The 22,434-nt window shown below is 34.9% G+C and overlaps 4 protein-coding genes across 4 annotated transcripts; 1 reads left to right on the forward strand and 3 right to left on the reverse strand.

Annotated features, from left to right (window-relative positions):
- Window positions 1-2,606: 2,606 nt before the first annotated feature.
- LOC103569758 (uncharacterized) lies at window positions 2,607-7,920 on the reverse strand. Its single transcript, XM_008547231.1, has 7 exons — window positions 7,615-7,920; window positions 7,263-7,399; window positions 6,890-7,090; window positions 5,746-6,089; window positions 4,997-5,564; window positions 3,243-4,888; window positions 2,607-3,151 (listed from the first exon to the last, which is right to left on the reverse strand). The coding sequence occupies exons 1-7, from the start codon at window positions 7,871-7,873 to the stop codon at window positions 2,719-2,721; spliced, it is 3,588 nt and encodes a 1,195-aa protein (XP_008545453.1). The 5' UTR covers window positions 7,874-7,920; the 3' UTR covers window positions 2,607-2,718.
- A 3,748-nt stretch (window positions 7,921-11,668) lies between these two features.
- Window positions 11,669-15,235, reverse strand: LOC103569757 (replication factor C subunit 5). Its single transcript, XM_008547229.2, has 8 exons — window positions 14,956-15,235; window positions 14,773-14,837; window positions 13,910-14,037; window positions 13,622-13,784; window positions 12,666-12,825; window positions 12,356-12,567; window positions 12,164-12,241; window positions 11,669-12,086 (listed from the first exon to the last, which is right to left on the reverse strand). The coding sequence occupies exons 1-8, from the start codon at window positions 14,985-14,987 to the stop codon at window positions 11,941-11,943; spliced, it is 984 nt and encodes a 327-aa protein (XP_008545451.1). The 5' UTR covers window positions 14,988-15,235; the 3' UTR covers window positions 11,669-11,940.
- Window positions 15,236-15,394: 159 nt separating this feature from the next.
- Window positions 15,395-16,621, forward strand: LOC103569756 (ERI1 exoribonuclease 3). Its single transcript, XM_008547228.2, has 2 exons — window positions 15,395-15,618; window positions 15,693-16,621. The coding sequence occupies exon 2, from the start codon at window positions 15,895-15,897 to the stop codon at window positions 16,612-16,614; it is 720 nt and encodes a 239-aa protein (XP_008545450.1). The 5' UTR covers window positions 15,395-15,618; window positions 15,693-15,894; the 3' UTR covers window positions 16,615-16,621.
- Window positions 16,622-16,863: 242 nt separating this feature from the next.
- LOC103569755 (uncharacterized) lies at window positions 16,864-22,051 on the reverse strand. The gene is made up of 5 exons (XM_008547227.3): window positions 21,689-22,051; window positions 21,431-21,576; window positions 21,247-21,363; window positions 21,081-21,181; window positions 16,864-21,012 (listed from the first exon to the last, which is right to left on the reverse strand). Exons 1-5 carry the CDS (start codon window positions 21,874-21,876, stop codon window positions 16,864-16,866), a joined length of 4,701 nt encoding a protein of 1,566 aa, XP_008545449.1. The 5' UTR covers window positions 21,877-22,051.
- Between the last annotated feature and the right edge of the window lie 383 nt (window positions 22,052-22,434).

Genomic DNA, 22,434 nt, shown 5'->3' on the forward strand with positions numbered 1-22,434 from the left:
AAAAAAAAAACTAAACAGTAACAATAGTAATAAAAATAAAAATTACAATATTTTTTAACGCTGTAATATTTTATTAAAACTATAAACACGGATATTACAGTACATCACATAAGTATTGTGTTGTTATAAATAATTTTTTATTAATTTATTTTAAAAATGATCGTTGAATCAAGGCCACACGCTGACTCAAATATTCACTGTTTTATTTATTTAATTAATTATTTTATTTTTATCTTACTCTTTATTATCATTATCATTATAACTATTTATTTAAAAACGTCCTGAAATAATCGCGCGCGCAATTCATCTACAAAATACAAACTCATTGTGCTATAGGTACATGCATGTGTTACATATATATTTATATATGTATAAATAATTGCCTATCACGGTGCGTTTTATTAATTATTCCTTATCATTATCATGATATTGTTTATTTACTTATTATTTTAAACCACGAGGGTCATTAACCATTACAATTATTATTAATATTATTATTATTAATATTAAAATACTATATTTCACACAACTACGATGGTATAAAAATTAACAGCCGTAAAAAATAAACAGCCGTATAGATGTCACAGTAAATAAATAAATACTTAAATAATAGATATTAACAATCGAGTTATAATTTATAATATTTATCACTCTATACATTAGCAAATATATTATCAATAATACAATAGTCGTCTATATTAATAATTCATTTATTTATTTAAAAATATAGTCCGTAGATTGTAGTGTAGTAAAATAAATTGGAGAGAGTAATAACACGCAGATACTCGTATATAGGGAGTTCGTTACTGCAACTACAAATATTTAAATCGAGTGGATCGATTTTTAAAAAATGAAAAATAACCCATGAATGTTTTCTCTGCAATCTGGTAAAAAAAATACCTTCAAATCTAATTTATATCAAGCCGATTTTAAATTTTACTTTTTTTATACTTTTTTTTTTTTTTTTTACTTGCAGTGCAATTGTCACGTACATTCATCATATCTACTAACAGTAGCGGCGCGGCAACGACTGGATACTGTAAATGTAGTAATGGAAATGGTAATGGTAAATACCATTAACGCGATGCAATAAATCAAGTTCTCTTCTCTTTAGTATATGTATCTATATATATATATATATATATATATATATATATATATATATATATATATATATATATATATATATACATATATACAAATACATACTCAGATTGTTGACACGCGCTTAATTCTATCACAGCATGCGCGGGATCTTGTGTTCGCATTTCAATTATATACATGCATACATACAACCATACAACAAATATATGTATTTATATGTATATATATATTATCGAGCGTGTGGGTATGGGCACTAGTGTTAGTGTATTTTAGTGTGCATTTATTACGTATTTGTGTTGGGCTGCCAGCGAAATAAATCAAAAGTCGATTGCTACTACGACGGCGCATCATTTAAAGTTGCGCGCGCATCGAATTATTTGTAATTCCCAAATTCATATGTATGTATAATGTATATATCCGTCCATAGAGTTACTTGAACTTTTACTCCTTTTAAATGATTAGTCGATGGGTCTATTGCACTGAATCGTAGCTACACAATAAATGCAAAATAAAATTGGACCTCGTAAATGAATTACTTAAATGTAAACGTTGAAAAATGAACGATAAAAAATTGTAATTTTTGTTACGAGTTAAGAGTTTGTTTGGTCCTAGGGCAGTTCCCAAATAAATATATTAATTTTATTAGCTTGTCGCACGCGCGCAGTCTTGATTGCTTTTATTAAGTATTCGATTCACATTTAAATTTATATTATTATTAATAAATCGCTATCCTTAATTAACCCTCCATTGGTTATATATCAAATAATTAATCGTAATAATAATTTACAGTTGAGCGTGATACCATTAAAATTTTTTTCTTTTAACTCTTATTAATTCTTCTACACTCACAGACTTAAACTAGTTCACTCACAACCAAATGTAGCATCTAAATCTTATATATTAATCGTATTAATATAATATTACTTGTTTCTTAAACTTATATTCAGCTTTTATATTATTTATATTTAACCTCCATTTGTTTCTTCTTATAATCCATTGATATAATGACAATCTATTTTCATTAAAACATTAATCTTACACGCGAATATTTAATAAATCAAGTTAGTACGGTATACAATATATTATTCTGCAGTCGTTATGCCCGAAAGGCTCGTGACGACAATCTGTAAAATATTATTTTGGCACATATTTTATTTAGTTTTATTCTTTTTTTCCGTCATACGGATTTAAGAATTTATATGTATAATGTACAAAAGCTTTATAAATTGGTATGTACGTTAACGAACCAAATGCGCTGGTGTCGCAATTAGTTGCCTCGATATATTCCACTCAATAGCCGGCTTACGTATTGCAAATATTATTATATTTATTTAATTATCTCGATAAGAAAAAATAACTATTATTCAATAAAATTTTTTTCTATCCCACTTTTGTGTATATATATATATATATATATATATTTATATTTATATGTATTTAGTTAATAATAATAATGCGCTATCGCCTATCGACAGATTTAAAATTCAAAATAAATAATTGAATGATCATTGCTTTGTGTTTAGAATTATCCTGGAATAATATGATGAGTTATTCATGATAGCTAATAATAATAATAATTTATACGGTTGTTTCGACATTAGCTATGGCGTATTGTCAACAGATGCTATCTTTACCGTAATTATCATTGCTGTATAAATCCTGTGGATGACTAGTGATATTGTATTGGCCACCGGTACCGCCGCCGCTGCTTTGCAATTGACTGCTACTCGTTAATCCGTTATTATGATGGTGATGCATGTGATTAACATGGATGTTGTTGACATTTACTGAATTCAAACTGTTTTTCTTCTTTTTCTTCTTCTTCTTTGTCCTCATTTTGTGCCGGTATACGCAGTATTTGAGGCAACCGGTTGCCAGAAGAATAACAAGAAATACTCCCAGTATTCCTGCCCCCACGGCGACGTAGAGAAGAGTGACCCCCAATCGGTATGAACAATTTATCTCTTCCTCGTCGAAACCTGACGGGCAGTGTTTTATTCCGTCGCACCATAAGACGGAACTTATGCAGGCTTTTATCTCTGGGCATCTGTAAGCAGTAATCAGCAAACAATGATAATTAGTAGTTTGTTTAAATAATTAATTATTTTATAAAATAGTAATCAACTGTAAATGTGTACCTGTAAGGACAGTCTTCAACCGGAGGGACCACTGAGTAAATATTGACGGCATTGTTATCACCATCGGGACTGAAATAATGAGTGTCCGTGGCAGCCCGAGCACTCTTTGAAATGGCAATCCACATTACGGAATAAGTGCCCGGTTCTTTCTGGATAAATTCCACGACAAAACTTCTCGCATGTTGCTGGGCTAGCGCCGAGGTAGGAACAAATGTGGACATTCCATCAGCGGTAATTGTCACGGACGTATGATTCCATCCACCGCTAAAAAACTCAACAGTTTTGGAATTAACTTTATCATTATCACTATTATTATTATTGCCATCGCGATTACTCCTGGTTGTTTCTGGACAAATAACACTTCTCTCTTTGGAATTTATTGCAGAGTAAACAATTATTCTATTGAGCGTATTACAATCAGCAATATTATCAGCATTTATTGCAAAACCCGTCGTACGTAAATATATATAGTTAATCCGCGGATCTTCTGGTTCAATTAACCAAGGCTCATTAATACACTGCTGAGTTGCAGTAGCCGTCGCCGTAAGATCTTCGGTGTTTTTAAGAATTTCTTCAACTGCCGCAACATCAGCAGTACCCTCGCCAGAATCGCTTCCGTCGTAATTTCTGACAGACAATAGAGGACTTTTCAATGATATTTCTCCACTAGTACCACGAAGTCTTCGGTCCTCTAATCGCGATGGGCATCGACGACGTGATTGCTGTTGCTGTCTTTTCTGTAGCTTCTGTTCCACATTGTCATTGTTGTTGTTGTTGCCGTTGTTGATGTCGTCGTCGTGGTCGTTGTCGTGATTTCTGTTGCTATCATCACTATCATCATTGTCCTCAACTGGGAGATTGTTTGAAACAAAACGATATTCTCCTTCGAAAAAAAAATCATTGTAATCTTGAGTAACATTCATACGTGTTATTGTAAACCTGAGCTCGACAATATTTGACGTCAGCGAGGTAAGTGAGACTCTGTTGTTATTGTTGGCACTGTCATTGTCAGTGTTGCCGGTAATATTTGAACAGAAACAATCACGAACAAGCTGTACACCAGGCCAAGGATATTCCGAGACAACAAGCTCAGCGTATCCATTTAATTTAACGTCTGATGTACGCCGATCGCATGTCCATCTATTCACCAGAGGATCCACGTACGACATGCATACTTTATCGCCAAAGGAAGCTCTTGAAATAGATATCTCGACTTTCTGATCTAGCTCCGCCTCGAATCGATAGACACAGCTAAGATTTTGTGCTCCTCCGCGACCGTAAAAAAATACGTTCTTTGGAGATGAAAATTTACCCGATATTCCGGTTGATTTCTTAACCACCGATTCATCATGTCGGGTGGATCCACCGGCGGAAGAAGACGACGAAGATGTAGATGTAGAGGAGGAAGTAAAAACCAAATGGCAAGACATTGAATTGTGGACGAATTCATAGCGTAAGACGAAGCTTATTGGATAAAGAGCACTACCCTGACGTAGAATATGCTCTAGAGTTAAATCTCTCCCGGTTGAAACATAACTCTCGGCAAGACTACAAGGACGTGTATGACGACTACTATTTCTTAAAAGACTGTGGTCACATAATACTGGTATCTCATCCTTGCAAAATTGTCCCATCAACCGTATTTTCTACAACACACATGATGCACACAATGCATTATCCGATTTAATATTATACCTTTAATTAAAAGTTATGAAACCCACATCAGTGAAACCGACATTGTAATGGATACATACCTTTTTATAAGACTGCTGCTTATCCTGCTGGGTCTGGTCTCCATCCCATATAATGAGCTTGGCGTGACACTCGTCATTGTTATTATTATTGGTGTCGTCGTCATTATTGAGTGTATCGATGCTCGCAGCGGGCGGGGGATCGGTGCTCGCTGAATAGTACTTTATAAAAGATATCCATACTATTTCATTGGGCTTACCGTGAAAATGATAGCGACAGGTTGTATTGGGCGGCAGAGAATGTTTTGGATTCTCAAGTGTTCCCAATGGATTCTCATAACTCGTTATATAAAAATCACAATTCGAGTTTTCTTTAACAAAGCTGCGAGATTTATCGTCGACAAATAGAACGTGAACCTCGAGTTCAAAACCCGGTAGAAAGGATAAGGGAACTGGATGAAAGGGATTGTCATAGGGTGATGTATGAAATTCAAGAAGCATTGTATTGCGACTGCTGACAATATCTGGTACTGTGTCACCGCCACAAAGACGAACTAGTACTCGGTCTGTCGTTGAGCCGCCGTCATAAACAGTAAGATAATCCTGAACAACATTACACTGATCCCAAACCCTACAAATAGATAAATTACTTATGTATACACATATGTCTGTCCAAGTATTATATTAGATTAAATTACATAACTTTATTCATTTGACGGACATGCTACGAGCAAACTGGATTAGATTCACACCAAAAAATATGCGCTCGAGAGCGTACTCCGGCATTATCACTCTCGTACATTTGTATTTACCTCAGTATACGCTGGCTCCTGTCGTACTTGACGACCTGGTCTTTTATGTGGATTTTATGGCTGTTTCGTTGATTAACAGCGAGCAGAGCCCTGTGTCCAGGCGGCGCACGTTTATGTTCGATTCTATAGTAGCAAGTGACGTTGCGCGGATAAACACCTGGATAATTTGGCGACTGTAGTCGACATGCACGGGTATCGCAACGTGTTAAAACTCTGTCGCAGTAAGTTCCATTTACCAAATCACCCCGCCACGTAGACATTGTGTTATTTCCATATCGCAGATGCGCTTCGCTTCTTTTAAGAAATTTATACGACAATTTGAAGTCAAAATTGTATCCAATTCCCTGTAGTCAATTAAAATAATAATACTAATTTTATTTATCATTGTTTTCTTTCTCTTTTTTTTTTTTTATTTTTTTCTCCTCTCACTATTGTCATTTTTAATATTTATCTTTGATGAAAATTTTCTCACGAGTCTGAACAGGGGATTAAAAATATTTACTTTGAGAACTTGTCAAGGGAATTTATCGCATCCGTTTCACACCGCGCTTACAGTTTTGCCGCATATATTTTAAGTAAAAGTAGTGCTATGCATATATATATATATATATATATATTTATACTGAATTAATGCAACAAGAATAAAGAAATCAAGTATCAATAAAGCATTATAAAGATAAGGAAGCTCTAATTCGGAGCGAACATCGTAATTAGTGAGATAAAAGTATTTAATTTATTCAGTAGAGTAATAATAATAATAATAATAATAATAATGATACCGTTGTTATTATTATTATTATTGTTATTATTATTATAATCTAGTCTCTAAATCCGACGGGTAAGTTTTCCTTTTTGAGAAAAGAGTTATCATGTACACGGCAGCTATCTAGGATCTGAAACATATTTACATGGGTACGCGTCGCGCATACAGTAGTGTAACAGCAGCAATAGTCAGACGCGCAACTTTAGACATGAGTTGAATTGAATCGATTTTCTTTATTGGTGTTTTTACCGCCTACACACACCACTCCAGAGAACTGAGTTAAGAGTGAGTGAGTGAGAGAGTGAGTTATATATATGTGTGTAGCCTGGAATAAATGTACTTATATATGTATTATTTTTTGCGCGCATACTCTCGACGTACCTGTTCAGATAATCGGGCGAGATAAAGCGTTAGATTGATGGAAGCTGTTTCGCTATAATAAACGGTGTAACCCCATGCACTCCCACACCATTGTCCGCCTGTTGCTGGTCTTCCTTCTTCGCGAATCATCATGAAACCATCGGGGCATCCTTGATTCGTAAATGATAGGAAACGTCCGACGGTAAATGTATCAAATGTAAGCTATAAATATTATTTTTTAAATGCAAAATGAATAATAGCAGTAATAATAATAACAGTTGGATTCTTCTATTCTGTTATAAAATCTATTCCTTTCCTGCGAATCGTTGTTATTATTATTATTATTATTGTGGATTGTGCTTTTTTACAGCAACATTATGAGCAGTATTATTACCTGAACTAGGTCACCAAAATCGCCACCGGCAGCCGTAAAATTGATGTGACAAATGAAAGGTAATCGATCCTCTCGAGGACGTCGAACTTCCACTTCGTAAGTTCGTCCCACATCGCCGTAAAGAGTTCTATTGCAAGCTGTTAAATTAAATTCTGTTTATTTCCGGCAAATCATCCACTCAATTAACTAGTTACTTAAATTACTATCTGAGATTACCCTCCATTAACATCATACACACTATTGTATTAATAGAAATAAATAGATATCTATCTCTAATGGCCTGGATCTAAATATCCGGCAGGATGATTACATAGCCAACAATAACAGTAATTATAATTATGATGATAATTACGGGTACAGTATTTGGGTTCGTCGGATTTGTCAGAGCAGTCGTCCTCGCCGTCGCAAAACTTGTCCTCGGCAATGCAGTGACTGTTATCACATCTAAATTCCGACAAACGGCATCCCGCGGTGGCGATGTCTGTTTTATGGGATGAGCTACTGCTGGTGGTAACGGCAATGTGATAACTAGCAACCCCAGGTGTTGAATGGAAAATCAAAGCAAATCCAAGGTAACTAATAAACCACGGTGGTCGCCACCACCACCACATACCGCCAATCTTGTTCCCGGTTGTTGCGGCTGCTGGATAATGACCAATCGAAGCTGTGAGTACAGCCACGATCAGCAAACGCCGAGTAACCAACATCCCCCTTCACCCTGAAATTCATATTTTTACCAATACCTGTACTCTCATTATTACTTTTATTATTTTATTTTAAATAACTCGAAGCTCCGTCGACACAAAATATTCAATTATATTAATTAAATATAAATAAAAACTTTTATTGTAATTGATTATTTCAAAATATTAAAATCCAGTTTCATATCGGAGAGATATTTATCGAAAAGCTTCATTATATACGAAATTAAAATAAAATTCTCATTTAAAATTTAATTACTCGGGTTTTGTTTCAACGCTGTTTAATTATTCATTTATAATAATCATTTTAACTCATTTAAATTAATAATAATAAATCAAATAACGACAAGTACAATCTATATGTCCAAAAAAATATCAATTAAATTTATTTCTTTCATTTATATATAAAATGCAGTAACTAAATTATGCTTTTTGTCATATGGTAAAATAAATCCGAATTTCGTCGATACCCGAGTCAAAATAAAATTTGAATTTAAGTCTCAAAATTCTCAATGAGGTTTTTGAGGATCGATTTAGAATTTTAAGATTGACACTTTGAGGACTAAACTGGAATAACATAATCTGGATTAGAGCCTCAAAATACTCAAAACATACAGGAATAATTTTATCTACATTTGAACCTCAAAAGTCTTATTCGATGTATTCTCTCCCTCCCTTTTCTATGTAAAATTTTTAAAAGTCCGAAATATAACTTTTCATTAATTGAGAATTTTGAAGTCTTAGTTATAATTTTAAATCGATAAATTCTTATTTAGACCTCATAGTTCTCATTGAGAATTTTTAGTCCTAAAGTAGAGTTACTCTGGGCGGCAAATAAAATATCAAAGGAATTGAGGCTTTTGAGGACTAAGTCAGAACTTGTTTTTTGACTCGGGTGAACGCAATAATTTTTTTTTTCTCACGGCTACTTAACTATTTTTGAACTCATTAATATATTTAACAAGACACATGCCGCAGCGTACACGCGTCGTTGACCGCGAAGTGAGATCCCTTCCGCAAAGCTATAATATAATTCATATTCAATACGAAATTCTCTCCATAGATGACAAATTTATATATCAATTGTCCCTCTCAATGCCCATTGTGTATTTGTGTTATTGTATAGTTGCATAAATTATATAACTCTATTCAAAGAAATCAAGGAGAGTGCAATATATAATATAGATATATATACATATTCATACTCATGCATATATACATGGGAGATGATTTAAATGAAGAAAGGAAAAAATAATAATAACAAAATCAAGGGTTTTCACGCATAATGTAGCTTGTTCTTTCCGCTGATTTGATTTAAAAAAGCGGGGATTGCGCACGCGCGCGACCCTTTTTACCTCCAATGCATCAGAGATTTGCTTCAGACACTTACTCGCTCGCTCGGCACACACACACGTCCCGTTGCTGCATGTGTGCTCGAGCTGTACGGTATTTGCACACATGACATAAGGATAATTGAAAACAAAATTTAATTGGGTTGTCCATCAACGCTGAAAGTTAATTAATTACTATATAAATTCTGTTAATTATTTACTAGCAGCTATCTGGCATTAAATTATTGTTTTCATGCAGCTGAAATAATTTATATAGTGGGAATGGTAGGGCAGAGAAGTGCATGCCATGTTGTGCATATAGATGTAGGTACATGCAATCTACATCACATTGAAATGCTTAGACGTATAGTACCGTGTGTGTATGTTAGTATGAATGTAACTGCGCGGTCATCAAGATCAAGAACGCGGTTGAGCAGATACGCAACCCTATCTATCAGTCTTGGTCGCGCGCGAGCGCATTTCTCCTCTTTTATCATTACTAATTTTTTTTTTTTATTTTTTACATTCTCACCCTCGGTCCCCAGACCCCGGCCCGACCCCCACCACCCTATTCATCAAGCATTATATTGTACGAGTAGAGGACACAGAGATGGAGACAATTAAAAGACACATGTGTCTATCACGCTTGCTACTATTTTTACTACCATTATTACTATTGTAGTACAATGTATTATTCATATAAATGGATATATATATATATATATTTTTATCATACTCACATGTCCAATAGCCAGCCGGATAAATTCTTTATGTATGACACTCGTTCTTGATATTTTTAAAGTTAATAAAATGTGACGGGCATTAAAAAAAAAATATTAATATTTTATTCAGATGAAAGTTTATTTTTCAATGGTTTTACTTTTAAAAAATGATATCTTTGCCGATAACTATTAAAAATACATATGACCTCACACAGTTATGATTAAATATTTATAAAATAATTTTTCCACAAAAAAATGAGCATTTGAGAATTTTATTTTGAGTAAAAATGATAGAAATAACGGTGACAGTTCGCGAGTTTAAAAATAAACGTCAGTGTGATGCCGTTGATGATGATTGACACGCACAGTGATAGAGCAATAGCAATAGCAGCATTAACTCGTCATCTGAGTTCAATATCCCGCACGATAATGCTGACTGGTGTTACTCGAGCCGCGCGAATCGAATAACGGGAACCTTCTGTCGACCTCCGCGGCGGCGGAGTACTCTGCAAGCTCGCGGTCAGGTAGTGGCTCACGGGGGTAGCGCATTCACGGAGCAGCAGCTGCAGGGAAGCAAGAGAGGAATGAACGACCTGGTAGTGGTGAAAACGACGGGGCTACACAGCCCCAATGATATAGCTCAATGTGGTTCCTTGCCCCTCTTCCTCGCTGGTTCATCTCTCTCTCCCTCTTTCTCTTCCACTGGTTCACTCTTTCTCTCAACTCGGCATAGATACACACATGCACACATACTCGGTGTTGAACTCCAGTCGTACGGTAGGTTCATATCAGTGGTGTTGTGTTGTAGGTTGTAGGACATACACACCCACACAGAGATCCGCAGTGGTAGGATGTAGCTGCGCAGCAGCCGCGCAAACGACCCGGCCAAAACCCGGCCCCCCCAGTCGCCGGCGGCAGTATTACACACCATGCGGGACCTGAGTACTCGCAGCGAGCTAGCGTCGGAGGGCCGAGCCACCCCAGCAATCCCGTGACGGCGGCAGCGGCAACGGCGACGGCGTCCCGGCGGTTCCCATCTTTCCTCGCTGGTACTCGCAACGCTCAGCCCGAAATTCTCCACACTACAATCTGTCTCTTTCATTCGCGCGCGCACCCCTCGTCCCCGAGCACCCGTACTTACTGCTATCCTTCACTTCACTTTACTTTACTTGCCCGTAATCTTTATCTTTGCTTTACGCCCGTACCACCGGCAACGGCACACGTAGATTTTGGTACCTAATTTATGTTAATTATATGATAGATTCAACTCAGACTGCAACCACTGCAGTCCGATCCTCCTGCCACCACAGCCGACGCCACCGCCGCTACTATTTATATTACTGGTTGTATTACACAGCAGATACTTGTTCGCTATCTACCACCACTACGTCTAATTGCTTCTGTGTTGTGAATATAAAATTTAAATAGTACAGTGAGTTGACTACAAAAATCAAAAACACATGTTGTTACAACTGTTACCGCTGATACTGCTGCTGCTGTTGCTGATAGTGCTTGTACGTACACACCAAGAATCCAACCCGAAAACGGTTTTAAAAACAAAAAATAGCAGATAGAGATGTAAAATGTACAATACAAAATTCATAGGAATGTTAAAAAATAATGAAAAAAATTTAAAAGCTTGCTGACACATCTCAGTGTTGATTCTCGTTAAATTTAATAGGATACACTTGGATAATGATGTCCACGAAAAATAATATTTCAACAGTTTTGTTTTTCGCTGGCAAGCATAAAAGATGCAGCGTAAAGTAACGTGGAAAAAATAAGTCAGGAAAAAAAATTAAATAAATTAAGAGACATTTCTAAATTCAGTCCGACGAGACGATTGTTTTATAGTGAATTTTTTATATTCCGAGCATCGCCGTGTACTTAATACTTGTCATGGCACTCTACGACACCGCGCTCCTCACACCTTTTCAATATCGCGAACATTTTGAAAGGCTGAAACTAGAGCATTTAGTTGTACTGCTTCGCTACATCCAGCTGCAGTTTGCTTTTCAATTTGCGCTAGTTTGATAATTAGATCCATCATTAAATTATCCGGAAATTCAACTGAAACAAAATCATAATCGTATCAATAATTATTATTATCACTTAACATTTATCACAGAAAATATTTAATTAATTACTTTTGTTCACTAGTAGGTGCAACTGAGTCAGAATATCCTGTAGAGCCAGACCTTTTTTTATTTTCAAATCGTTGATCTCTGATTAGCGAATAATTAAGGAATCGATTTAAATCAAAGGGTGAGTTGAATAAAAATAACCTGATACTCCTTGTTTGTTTTTACTCGAAAAATAAAAGTATAAAAAAAGGATACTCGAGTAAGCTGAAAAGTATTGCTCGTTCAGTAACCAATTTAATATATTTTTTATATCAATTGGCAGAGGATGACCAACACAGGAATAAACATTTGTTTCAGAAACTGATCCGAATGCCAGCCACGTACTTTGAAGAACATTAAGGACTTTTCTCATATCCCCGCCACTTAGATCCATGAGAGCACGTTTACCATCTTCAGTTATTTTTATACTAAAAAATATAAAACAAACTTTTAATTTGTCAAAATTCTGAAAAACCCCGTAAGCTCGGATATGTGTGTTTATAAAATAACGTCTTAATGCAATTACTTTTCTTCTACAACGACGTGCTCAAGTCGAGGGAGAATCTGCTCGGATTTTAGGGAACCGAACCGGAACTTTGTGCATCTGGACTGCAGCGCAGGTATGATTTTATTGAGATAATTACAGATTATACAGAACCTCACGTTCTCGGTATATTTTTCCATTACTGAAACAAAACAAATCATGTAAATATGTATAAACTACACTGTGCCAAATAAAACCGACATTTTTTTCGCGGTAAAATAGGATTTCCCTCTTGAAAACATGGGAAAAATTTTTGTAACTCGTTAACGAATCAATAATTTGAAACGACCGTTACATAATTTTGTAGAGAATTAAATGCTCTACAAAAAAGGTCTCTTATGATTTTTTGATAAATCTAACAATTCAAAAGTTATTTGAGCTTATAATTCAAATTTACGGTAAACTTATCGTTTTTTTTTACTTTTCCAGCAAAACTATCAGTCATTGCGAAATGTCATAAGACGTTTTTTTGTAGATCATTGTTTTAACAATCGAAATATGCTGTTTAATAATTTTTTAATCTGTTAGAAAATTCTAGGTCTTACAAATTAATCATTTACGAAAAATTCTGAAATTTTCATAAATCAGTAACTTTTTAACGGTTAAATTTATCAAAAAATTATAAGAGACCATTTTTGTAGAGCATTTAATTCTCTATAAAATTATGTTATCGTCTTTTCAATTTATTGATCCCCTAACTAGCTATAAAATTTCAGTTAAAAAAAAATTTTTCCGTTTCTAAATGGAAAATTTTATTTAAACGAGCGCGCGTTTTGTAGTTGAGTCGAAGGGCCCAATCTTTTTGGGACCGAAAAAAAAAAAATCGATTTTATTTGGCACAGTTTGACATATATGTGCATGAAAACATGACACTGGTGAAGAATGCAACTCCAGTATTCCGGCGCTCAGCACACGTCATAAATTAAAACCCGACATACTTCTTCTGAGGGCATTTTGGGCGTCGTTTGTCATGGCATCAGCTTCATCCAGTATTATTAATTTAAATCCAGATCTATACATTGTTCCGGTACTTGCGAAACTAAGTATCTGACCTCTAACACTACCAATACCCCTGTCATCCGACGCGTTCAGCTCCAGCACCTAACAACAACAACAATAATAGTAATCCGCGAAATATTAATCCCCTAATACCCGCAGTATGATTGATTTATTAATGATACTTAAAAAGCTTGAATAGTTTATAAAGTATGGTCACGGGTACACACCATCGAGTTGAATTGTGCTGGCGTATATAATTTTTTGGCACAAGCCAGAATTGTACTTGTTTTTCCTGTACCAGGAGGGCCATAAAATAATAAATGCGGCAGTTGATTTTCATTTATAAATTTGTTAACTAAAAATAAATAAATAATTATTTAAAAGTAAGAGATAAAATAAATTTTATATTTAAAATTATATTCTTGCTCCAATAAATTTACTTATTCAAATTTAAAATTAAATTTTTTATGCATTTAAGATTTTATTAAATTGATACTAAAGTTAGCATGAGTGTGAATGCAGCGAACATCAGACGAATTTTAAATTATTAATAAATCAAGTAAATAATTAGTTTGATTTATTTTTTAAAAAATGCGCATTTTAAAAATTTTTAAATTAATAAGTGCATTTTTTGAAAATTTTATTTTTTTAATTATTCACTCTATTTATTTCTAATTTAAAATTTGTCTGATGTCTGCTACATTTACAATCATAAGTTAGCGGACGTTCAAAGATTTTTTAATTTTTGCAAAAATTATAAATTACAAAAAAAAAATATTTTCAAAAATTGCACTTGTAGTTTTTTAAATTTTCTACATGTGCATATTTTTAATTTTTTTTTTTTTTTTGTAATTGATTTGTTGAAAAAAAAAAAACCTGAAAATTTTTAATCGCCTGCTAACCAGGATCGTCATTAATTTCCATACTATAAATTTTTACAATTAAATTTACAATAAATAAATTTAATAAATCAACATATAATTTTTTTTCATTAAAAAGTAAACAAAATTTCTCATTCTCTCCAGTTACTAAACATTTAAAAAATAATTTATAGAGTTAAAAATAGTTTTTAATTAAAATGAATACTCACTGGTTTTAATAATGTCCTCGTGTGAAATGAGGTCATCTAATGTTGATGGCCGGTACTTTTCGACCCTTTAATACCCACGGAAACGTTAAACATACAAATAAACGACAAGTACACACACTGTTAATATTTACATTGCCATAACCATTTTCTCATTTAATATTTAATCATACCAGTCCAACTTACCATGGTAAATTTCCAGATTTATCAGCTACCATTGCCGCCTGCTCCAGGACATAAACAAAAAATATTAAACTGCCTTAGCTTTGAGCTCCAACCCCTTGAGTGTTTTTACCCCTTTAATTTACTTTTCGCGCGGAAAAATAAAAAAAAACACACGCGATAAATGAATCACTTGTGTATGCCGGTCTTGTTGTCCAGCACTTGCACGTTGCACCGGGTTTGTTATTACAGTTTATAAAGCCAAGTCCGGCTGGAGGTTATAATATTATTTTTCGTTCGCGCGCATTTGTCAGTCTGCCGACGGGTGACGCCGCGTGACGACACAAATACTAAATAAAAATAACAATAATAATAAGTATAGAGTACTGTCACATGGATTGTCACCGAGGAAACGGTGACTAGTTACGTGATACGTGAAATACAGACAGTGATTATAGCGAAAAGTACCAGGTCACCAATCACTACGCCGTTTATTCAGAGACACGTGACTCTGACGTTGAATGGCCATGTGACAGGCATGTCACTGTTGTATTGTAGCTCGTAGCCTCTATCCTCAATATCTATATGCCGTCTATCTCGTGTACATACTTTGTAATGCACGGGAAAACTAGTGGGTAAACACGAGCAAGACACGAGACGGGAGAGACTTTGCTTTGCTGCACCAGGGTACTTTTTTATACTTACCCTCTTTTCCTCTGTGTTATTATTTTTAAAACTTTTTTTTTATTATTGGTTTTTAGAGTACACAGTATAAAAAAGGAGAAAAAAAAATTAAATATTGACGACGTAATCCGAGGCGTGAGTTATTTAAGCAAAAAAAGTGTGTGAAGGTGGATGCTGATGAAAGCTTGCGCATTTAGCTTGAGCTGGTGCACATCAGCAGAAGCCGAGAAGAGAAAATAGTAATAAAAAAAAAAAAAAAAGGAGGGGAAGATTTAAATTATGGCGCTGCGTTTTATGAAAAAAACCGTAGGACCGGTATCGTTTGGACGCAAAACACCGGATGATGTCGTACAAAAATTCAAATATTTACTGGTATTGGACTTTGAAGCGACTTGTGAAAAACATGAGCAGATAAAAAACCAGGAAATAATCGAGTTTCCTTGCGTTGCGGTTAGCACTAAAAATTGGGAAATAGAGAGTATCTTTCATGAATATGTAAAACCGAGAGTAAATCCAATTATAAGTCCGTTCTGTACAGAATTAACGGGAATTATGCAAGAAACAATTGAGAATGAAGAGTATTTCCCAGTTGTACTGGATAAATTTTCTACATGGCTCGCAACAAATAATTTTATCAAGGATATAGACGACAATAATTATAATAATAATAATAATAATACCAACTGCGAAAGTACATTTGTAACTTGTGGCGACTGGGATTTGAAAGTGATGCTGCCGAATCAGTGTAATCTTGATAACTTGCCGGTGCCCCATTATTTCAATCAGTGGATTGACTTGAAGAGAATTTTTCACATGGCAACGCAGTATTATCCAAAAAGCCTGAGAGACATGCTCAGCCGATTAGATTTGCCGATGCAAGGTAGACTCCACTCAGGCATACACGATTCTCTCAACATGAAAAGAATTATTGAAACCATCGGCAATAAATATCCCCTTAAATTTGATTACACATCCCGAGCGAAAACAATTTTAGATTAAACTTTATTAGAAATATACATATATATTTATTTGTATACACACATATATCTTATATTATAATTATATCATAACGTTGTATGAGTTAGTATAAAAAAAGAAGTTCACGTATAAAAATTGCCTCGTTTTTTCCTACTTTATAAGTACAACATTATACTAAATGAAAGATAAAAAAAGAGTAATGTTAAATATAAGTAATATAAATTAGTTTTAAAGTACGCGCGCGTAAATGCATAAGATGCTTAACGTTATTTAAGATTCGGATCCTGGTCTTCCTTTAGCAGGAGCTGGTTCGCTGGAAGAAACACCGGTGGCAGTTAAGATTTTTATCTTGAGATCACGTTTCTCATTAGCTGTATAAATTCGTAAAACAGCCTCGATATTTTTGTCAACGGCGGTGTTATTACTTGATTTTACTTTAACGAGTATCCCTCGTCTGGCCGGGATCGTACCCTCGCTGGGCACAACACTGATCCACTCATTGTGAGACAGGAGTTTTGTTTTGTACGGCTGGTTTTTTCCTGTCATATTTGTTATTATGACCGTCGCGTGTTTCAAAATTGGCGGACTTAAAGTTACAGATAATGGAGATACGGTGAATTGTTTGTTGTCTTCTTCCACGTCGATGGTTACGCCCGAGGTTGGGTTGGACGTTGATGCCGATGATCGCTGATTGTTGTTTGCGCTGATAATATAATTTGCGTCAGGCAAATACCGAGTAGTTTCAGGAGGCAAATAATAACTATTATTTTCATTGGTAACAGTGATTGCCGTGCAGTTGTTCATCTCACTGGCGCTGTAAAGTGATTGAAATAATTTTGATTCATTAGAGTCATCATCGTAGTAATAATCATAATCAGCGTCCTGATATATCGACATCGTGTCATCGGAATCCCACTCCATTGTTAGCGTTATTGCGTGACGCAAAAGTTGTCGACACAGAATACCTATATCTTGCACAGAGTCGCGTATGGTATTCAAGTTATTTATTGATTTTTCCCCGGTTATAACTTTGCTAATTTCGTGTAGCATATCCATAAAAATATCTTTGCTATCTTTAGATTTTTTAACCTGCTCAGTTTCAATTAATTTTTTATAGAGTCTGCGTACTCTCCACCTTGTGGGTTCATCTCCGTGCATTATTGTCAGAGTCGCTATATCAGTAACATTGCCGCTGGAATTGCCACAGGCGCCTCTCACCCCGTAGGACGTTGCTCCGCGTAATAACGCCATGTCCTCTCGACGAGGTCGAAATCCAAGTGTTATCCATTGCACTTCTTTGGGCTTGAGTATCAGTTCCGTAGGTTCAATGTGCCAATTTGATTCAACTGATGGATAAACGGCTTTTGGTACCAACGATATTTTAGCGTAAGCTGACAAATCGCCTGTATTTTCTAGTTTTATTCTAGTGTTTAGAGTACCGTTTGAGTTTAATTTACCGAGAGGCAGCCACATTTGATCGCCTATTATTTTAAGGGCTTGACCAACACAAACTTTTGCGTAACCACCGTAACCGTAAAGTGGAATTATCCTTGAAGCTCGAGATTCTTTGTTGTTGTTGTCACTATTATGCTGATGATGGTGATGCTGCTGCTGTTTCTTATCGTAATAAGAGAATGTTATTTTTCCCGCCGCCGGACCAACGCTTGACGGATTAAATATAACCGTAAATGTCTTGCTCTCCATGCGCTGCAACGTAAAGGTGATATTCGTACTCGAATCTCGATCTTTCAAAAATTTATAACAATTGTCTTTGTCAGTAATTATTCCCTGTAGTTTTATTTTACAATTACCAATATTGCGTATTGTAAACTCACGATTTTCGTATTTACCAACTTTGACTGTAGTCCAGACTAAAGTTGAATGTGTTGACTTTATTGGAATTATAACGTCATCTGTAACGGCTGTAGGTGGTCTTGAACCGCCAGTGTTTGATGTTGTTGTTGTAGATGTTGTACTGCGAGGTGAATTTCTACCAGATAAATTTATTCTTGGCGCTATTGTCGTCCCTGTGCTCGCTGTTGATGCCGGTGACAATATATTGTTGCTAGGAGATAAACCAGCATCATTCACAATATCGCCGCCGGCGCCGTGTTCAACAGAACCAGCCCAAGTACCAGCACTACCAGACGCACCAGTAAACATCATACGCTGTGGAGTATTACACCGTTGACAGTAATCGTTATTTTCATTATCAACTCCAACTTTATTATTTTCTTCCTCTCCTTCTTTTTCTTCTTCTCCTTTTCCCCCTTCATTTTTATTTTTTTCTTTGTCTTTATCTTTTTCTACTAATACTAATACTGCTAAATATGAATAACTATCATCGTCTGTTTTTATTTTAATAACCGCTTGTCTGTCATTTAAACTCGTCCGCGTACTGTGATATTTAATTAACACACTGCTCATTTCGTTAATTTCCAGTGTCAAATTTTTTGGTTCAATAATAAAATTATCCTGCAGCGATTTATCGAGTGGTTCAACAGCCACCGACAAATTAACCGGTTTATTTTTTATATTTTTAATGCGGATATATTTATTTTTATCACTTTTTAATACAACTGGCAGTGCATCAATTAATTCTATCTCACGATGGCAATCACCGTTTGTTCCAGTAATTGCTGCTGCTGTTGTTATTGACGTCGAACTGCACGATATGTCTTTATTTGTAAATTCATCATTTACTGTTGGAATAAAGCACATCATATGTTGTTTCGTAAATATTTCACGTGTCGACATGTCCATTACTTGAATATTAAGCGAGGCTATTACCGGATCACTGAGTTTTAAAAAATTAACCAGAACTTTAGCTGTTTTAGTTTCATTCGGTTCAATTAAAATCTGGTCTGATGGCACTTTTATTTCGACATTATTATTATTATTACTCTGAATTTGATGTAATTTACATGTACATATTAACCACCTATCGCTTTCATTTTTAATCTCAATGTCTGCATCGCGCGGTGCGCCAATCAAACATTTATATAAATCACGAGTATTTTTACCAATACTTATTTTTTCATTATAACGTTTTTCATAATTTGTGTGATCCAGTTCTTGTTTTATAACCGTTTTATTTTGCTGCTGCTGCTGATATTGACGCTGACGAATATTTTCAACCGACAATTCATCATTGCTATTATTTCTTTTAATATTATTATGCAGTGAATTATTATTATTATTATTATTATTATTATTACTACTATTATTTATAATTTTAAATTTCGACAATGGCGATTGTGCAGGTGACAATATTGACGTTTTAATTATTTTAATTCCTTTGCTATTTTTATTATTTATCGAACCGTCAACAACGTCCTTTGTACTTTGAAATAATGCTCTAGCAGCTTCGCTGTCATTATTAGAATTACTTTTATCATTAAAAGACCCAAAGTCTTTTTTAATTACATCATTAATACCATTATTATCAAGCGCTAATCCATCTGATTTTTTTTCACCATCATTATCCGGTACATCAGCTACTAAAGTTCTGGAACAAGTGTAATCCATAACAGGCAATGAAGCTCTCGTTGGCAGTACCGTGTAAGTGTCTCCTCCAGGTGTAATTGTGTTTGAACTCAGCATTAAAAGGCTATCAGACTTTTGTTTCTTCTTGAGCATTAAAAGTTGATCGATAAGTCGTCTGGGGCTGCCACCCATCTCATCGGACTGCAACACCTGAGCTATTTTACTCAGACTCATCAAGTCATCGGCTACTGTTGTCTTTGAAAATTGTGTTTCGTCGCAACTATTTACTGTCGAGTTATTTCCGAAGCTTTCAGAGCCACCTTCTGCGGAACCGTTTAAAGTGTTGACTTGCTCGCTATTATTAACTGGAGATTTGTAACCCGCGACACGTTCAGGACTTCTTATATTGGACAGTCCGAAATTAGGCCTATCTACGGTGCTGGTGATTGTACTGTTAGACAATTGACCCAGGGGATCACATTTTCTTTTGAAATATTCACCGACTGAAACTTTGCGACCGTCAGCTACGGCCGTTGCACAAGACGCGATTGATAAATCTAATTCACCGATTATTCCGGAAAAACACGTCAAGTCTAGATGTTCTTTCTTATTGTAATTATTATTATTGTTCTTATTGTTGCCGTTGCTATTCGTAGAAGGGGGAATACTTGCAGTGGCTGAAGGCGGTATTGGATCAAAATTTTGTCGCCAGGACAATTCATCATTCGCGAGTTTATTATTAAACTGTGAGCCAGATAAAAAATCATCATTGCCGAATTTCTCCATCAATTCAGCGGCTGTGCTATTGAAACTAAATCCATAGCTGTTGGAATTATTGCCTTTGAAACTGGACAAAACAGACGTCAATGCTGACGTACTGCCGTCATTTATTATTGATGACCGTCCGGTAAATTCCGCTGGCTCAAAGCTTACCTAAAATAAATTATTAACCTTCGGCACAACAGTAATTAAATATTTTATTATATTTTAAAATAACTCACGCTGGTAAAATTTAATTTCGACGCCTGCTGGGGTAGCGAAGCCTTCCCTTCCTCTGTTGATGATAAATTCTGTATGTTGACATCGTTCTCTTTGTTCGTATCTGTATAATTTCATATAGATTTTTAAATATTTATATCAGCTGTATTATAGATTTTATTAATTTACCAAATAGCGCAGGATTATTATCACGCTGGCTACACCTCAATAATAATTGTCTGGCGAGTTCTCTTTCAGTCTCGATATTTATCGTTGCATTGTTCATTTTAGACTGATCCTTCATGACTGTCCAGCAGTAAAATATTAAATAAAATAAAATAAAAGTGATATTTAATTATTTAAAAATACTTACGAGTAGAAATATCATTTATGAGCCCCAACGAACTGCGTCCCGCGCTTGCTGTCGAATGATGCCCGGATTGTCCTTCACTCCAACAATTACTGTGATCATTAATTGGTGAATTTGCAGGCATGTATGACCTGGGAACTGATTTGCTTCTGTAATAAATTAAAATTATTAAATAAATACAAGCTAACCTTTAAAATAAAATAGTTAATTAAAAAAAAAATAAATGAGTACAAGTTTATTTAAATAAAATATAAAACTCACACTTTTCTTTCAACAGTTGAAGAAGCTTGTGGCGGGTGTAAAGCAGACAACAAAGTAACATCAGCAAAGTTATCAAGAGGAAATTGTTGTTGGTGTTGATTGGACAAATCTCTTGTTGATTTAGAATCAACAACAACCTTCCCACCATTGCAACAACTATTGTTTACACTTTCACTATTAACTTGCATTGTTTTTGTTCCTTGTATTACAGCACACACCCATAACACGTGTAATCATTGATACGAGTATTCTCGCGCGTTTTTTATACAGACGCAATTAAAATTCATATGACTGTTGTCTTGTTTCTTTTTTTTTATTCGTTACATTTTTTTCTGACATACAACGCTTCTCACACGCCTTCAAAAAAAAAATCATTCAGGACCTAGTGCTGGTTACAAACTCCAGAGCGCATGACAGTCGTGAGAACCAGGTCTTGAAATATTTTAAATCGTGACCTTGAAAAAATTACTGGACATTCCGCTCGATAAATATTAATGATAATTATAAAGAAAAGTTTTGTTTTTACCGAAAATAAAGAAAATTTTAATTTGAAAATTTTCGAGATGAAAATTTTTTGTTTAAATCGCGGCATAGGGTACATTCGGAACTTACTCTAGCTCTAGTTCTAGTCAGGGGTTGCCATATAGCGATAGTTAAAACTAAATAGCAAAATAAATTATTAAACATTGGAGACAAATTAAAATTCGTACATTAAAATAAAATGGCGGCAGAATATGATAGAAATA

This window comes from Microplitis demolitor, chromosome 3, assembly GCF_026212275.2.
Source record: "Microplitis demolitor isolate Queensland-Clemson2020A chromosome 3, iyMicDemo2.1a, whole genome shotgun sequence".
In the NCBI taxonomy this organism is placed as follows: domain Eukaryota; kingdom Metazoa; phylum Arthropoda; class Insecta; order Hymenoptera; family Braconidae; genus Microplitis; species Microplitis demolitor.

Excerpts from the sequence above, each read along its gene's own strand:
- LOC103569757 (XM_008547229.2), bottom strand. The coding sequence starts at position 14,987 with ATGGTAGCTGATAAATCTGGAAATTTACCATG. Across the intron at positions 14,838-14,955 it reads AAATCTGGAAATTTACCATG|GGTCGAAAAGTACCGGCCAT; the intron begins GTAAGTTGGACT and ends TGGGTATTAAAG. Across the intron at positions 12,087-12,163 it reads GCACCTACTAGTGAACAAAA|TTGAATTTCCGGATAATTTA; the intron begins GTAATTAATTAA and ends ATTTTGTTTCAG.
- LOC103569756 (XM_008547228.2), top strand. The coding sequence starts at position 15,895 with ATGGCGCTGCGTTTTATGAAAAAAACCGTAGGACCGGTATCGTTTGGA.
- LOC103569758 (XM_008547231.1), bottom strand. The coding sequence starts at position 7,873 with ATGTGGTGGTGGTGGCGACCACCGTGGTTTATTAGTTACCTTGGATTT. Across the intron at positions 5,565-5,745 it reads AGGAGCCAGCGTATACTGAG|GGTTTGGGATCAGTGTAATG; the intron begins GTAAATACAAAT and ends ATCTATTTGTAG. Across the intron at positions 4,889-4,996 it reads AGCAGCAGTCTTATAAAAAG|AAAATACGGTTGATGGGACA; the intron begins GTATGTATCCAT and ends TGTGTGTTGTAG.
- LOC103569755 (XM_008547227.3), bottom strand. The coding sequence starts at position 21,876 with ATGCAAGTTAATAGTGAAAGTGTAAACAATAGTTGTTGCAATGGTGGG. Across the intron at positions 21,364-21,430 it reads CATAAATGATATTTCTACTC|TCATGAAGGATCAGTCTAAA; the intron begins GTAAGTATTTTT and ends ACTGCTGGACAG. Across the intron at positions 21,182-21,246 it reads TAATAATCCTGCGCTATTTG|ATACGAACAAAGAGAACGAT; the intron begins GTAAATTAATAA and ends GAAATTATACAG.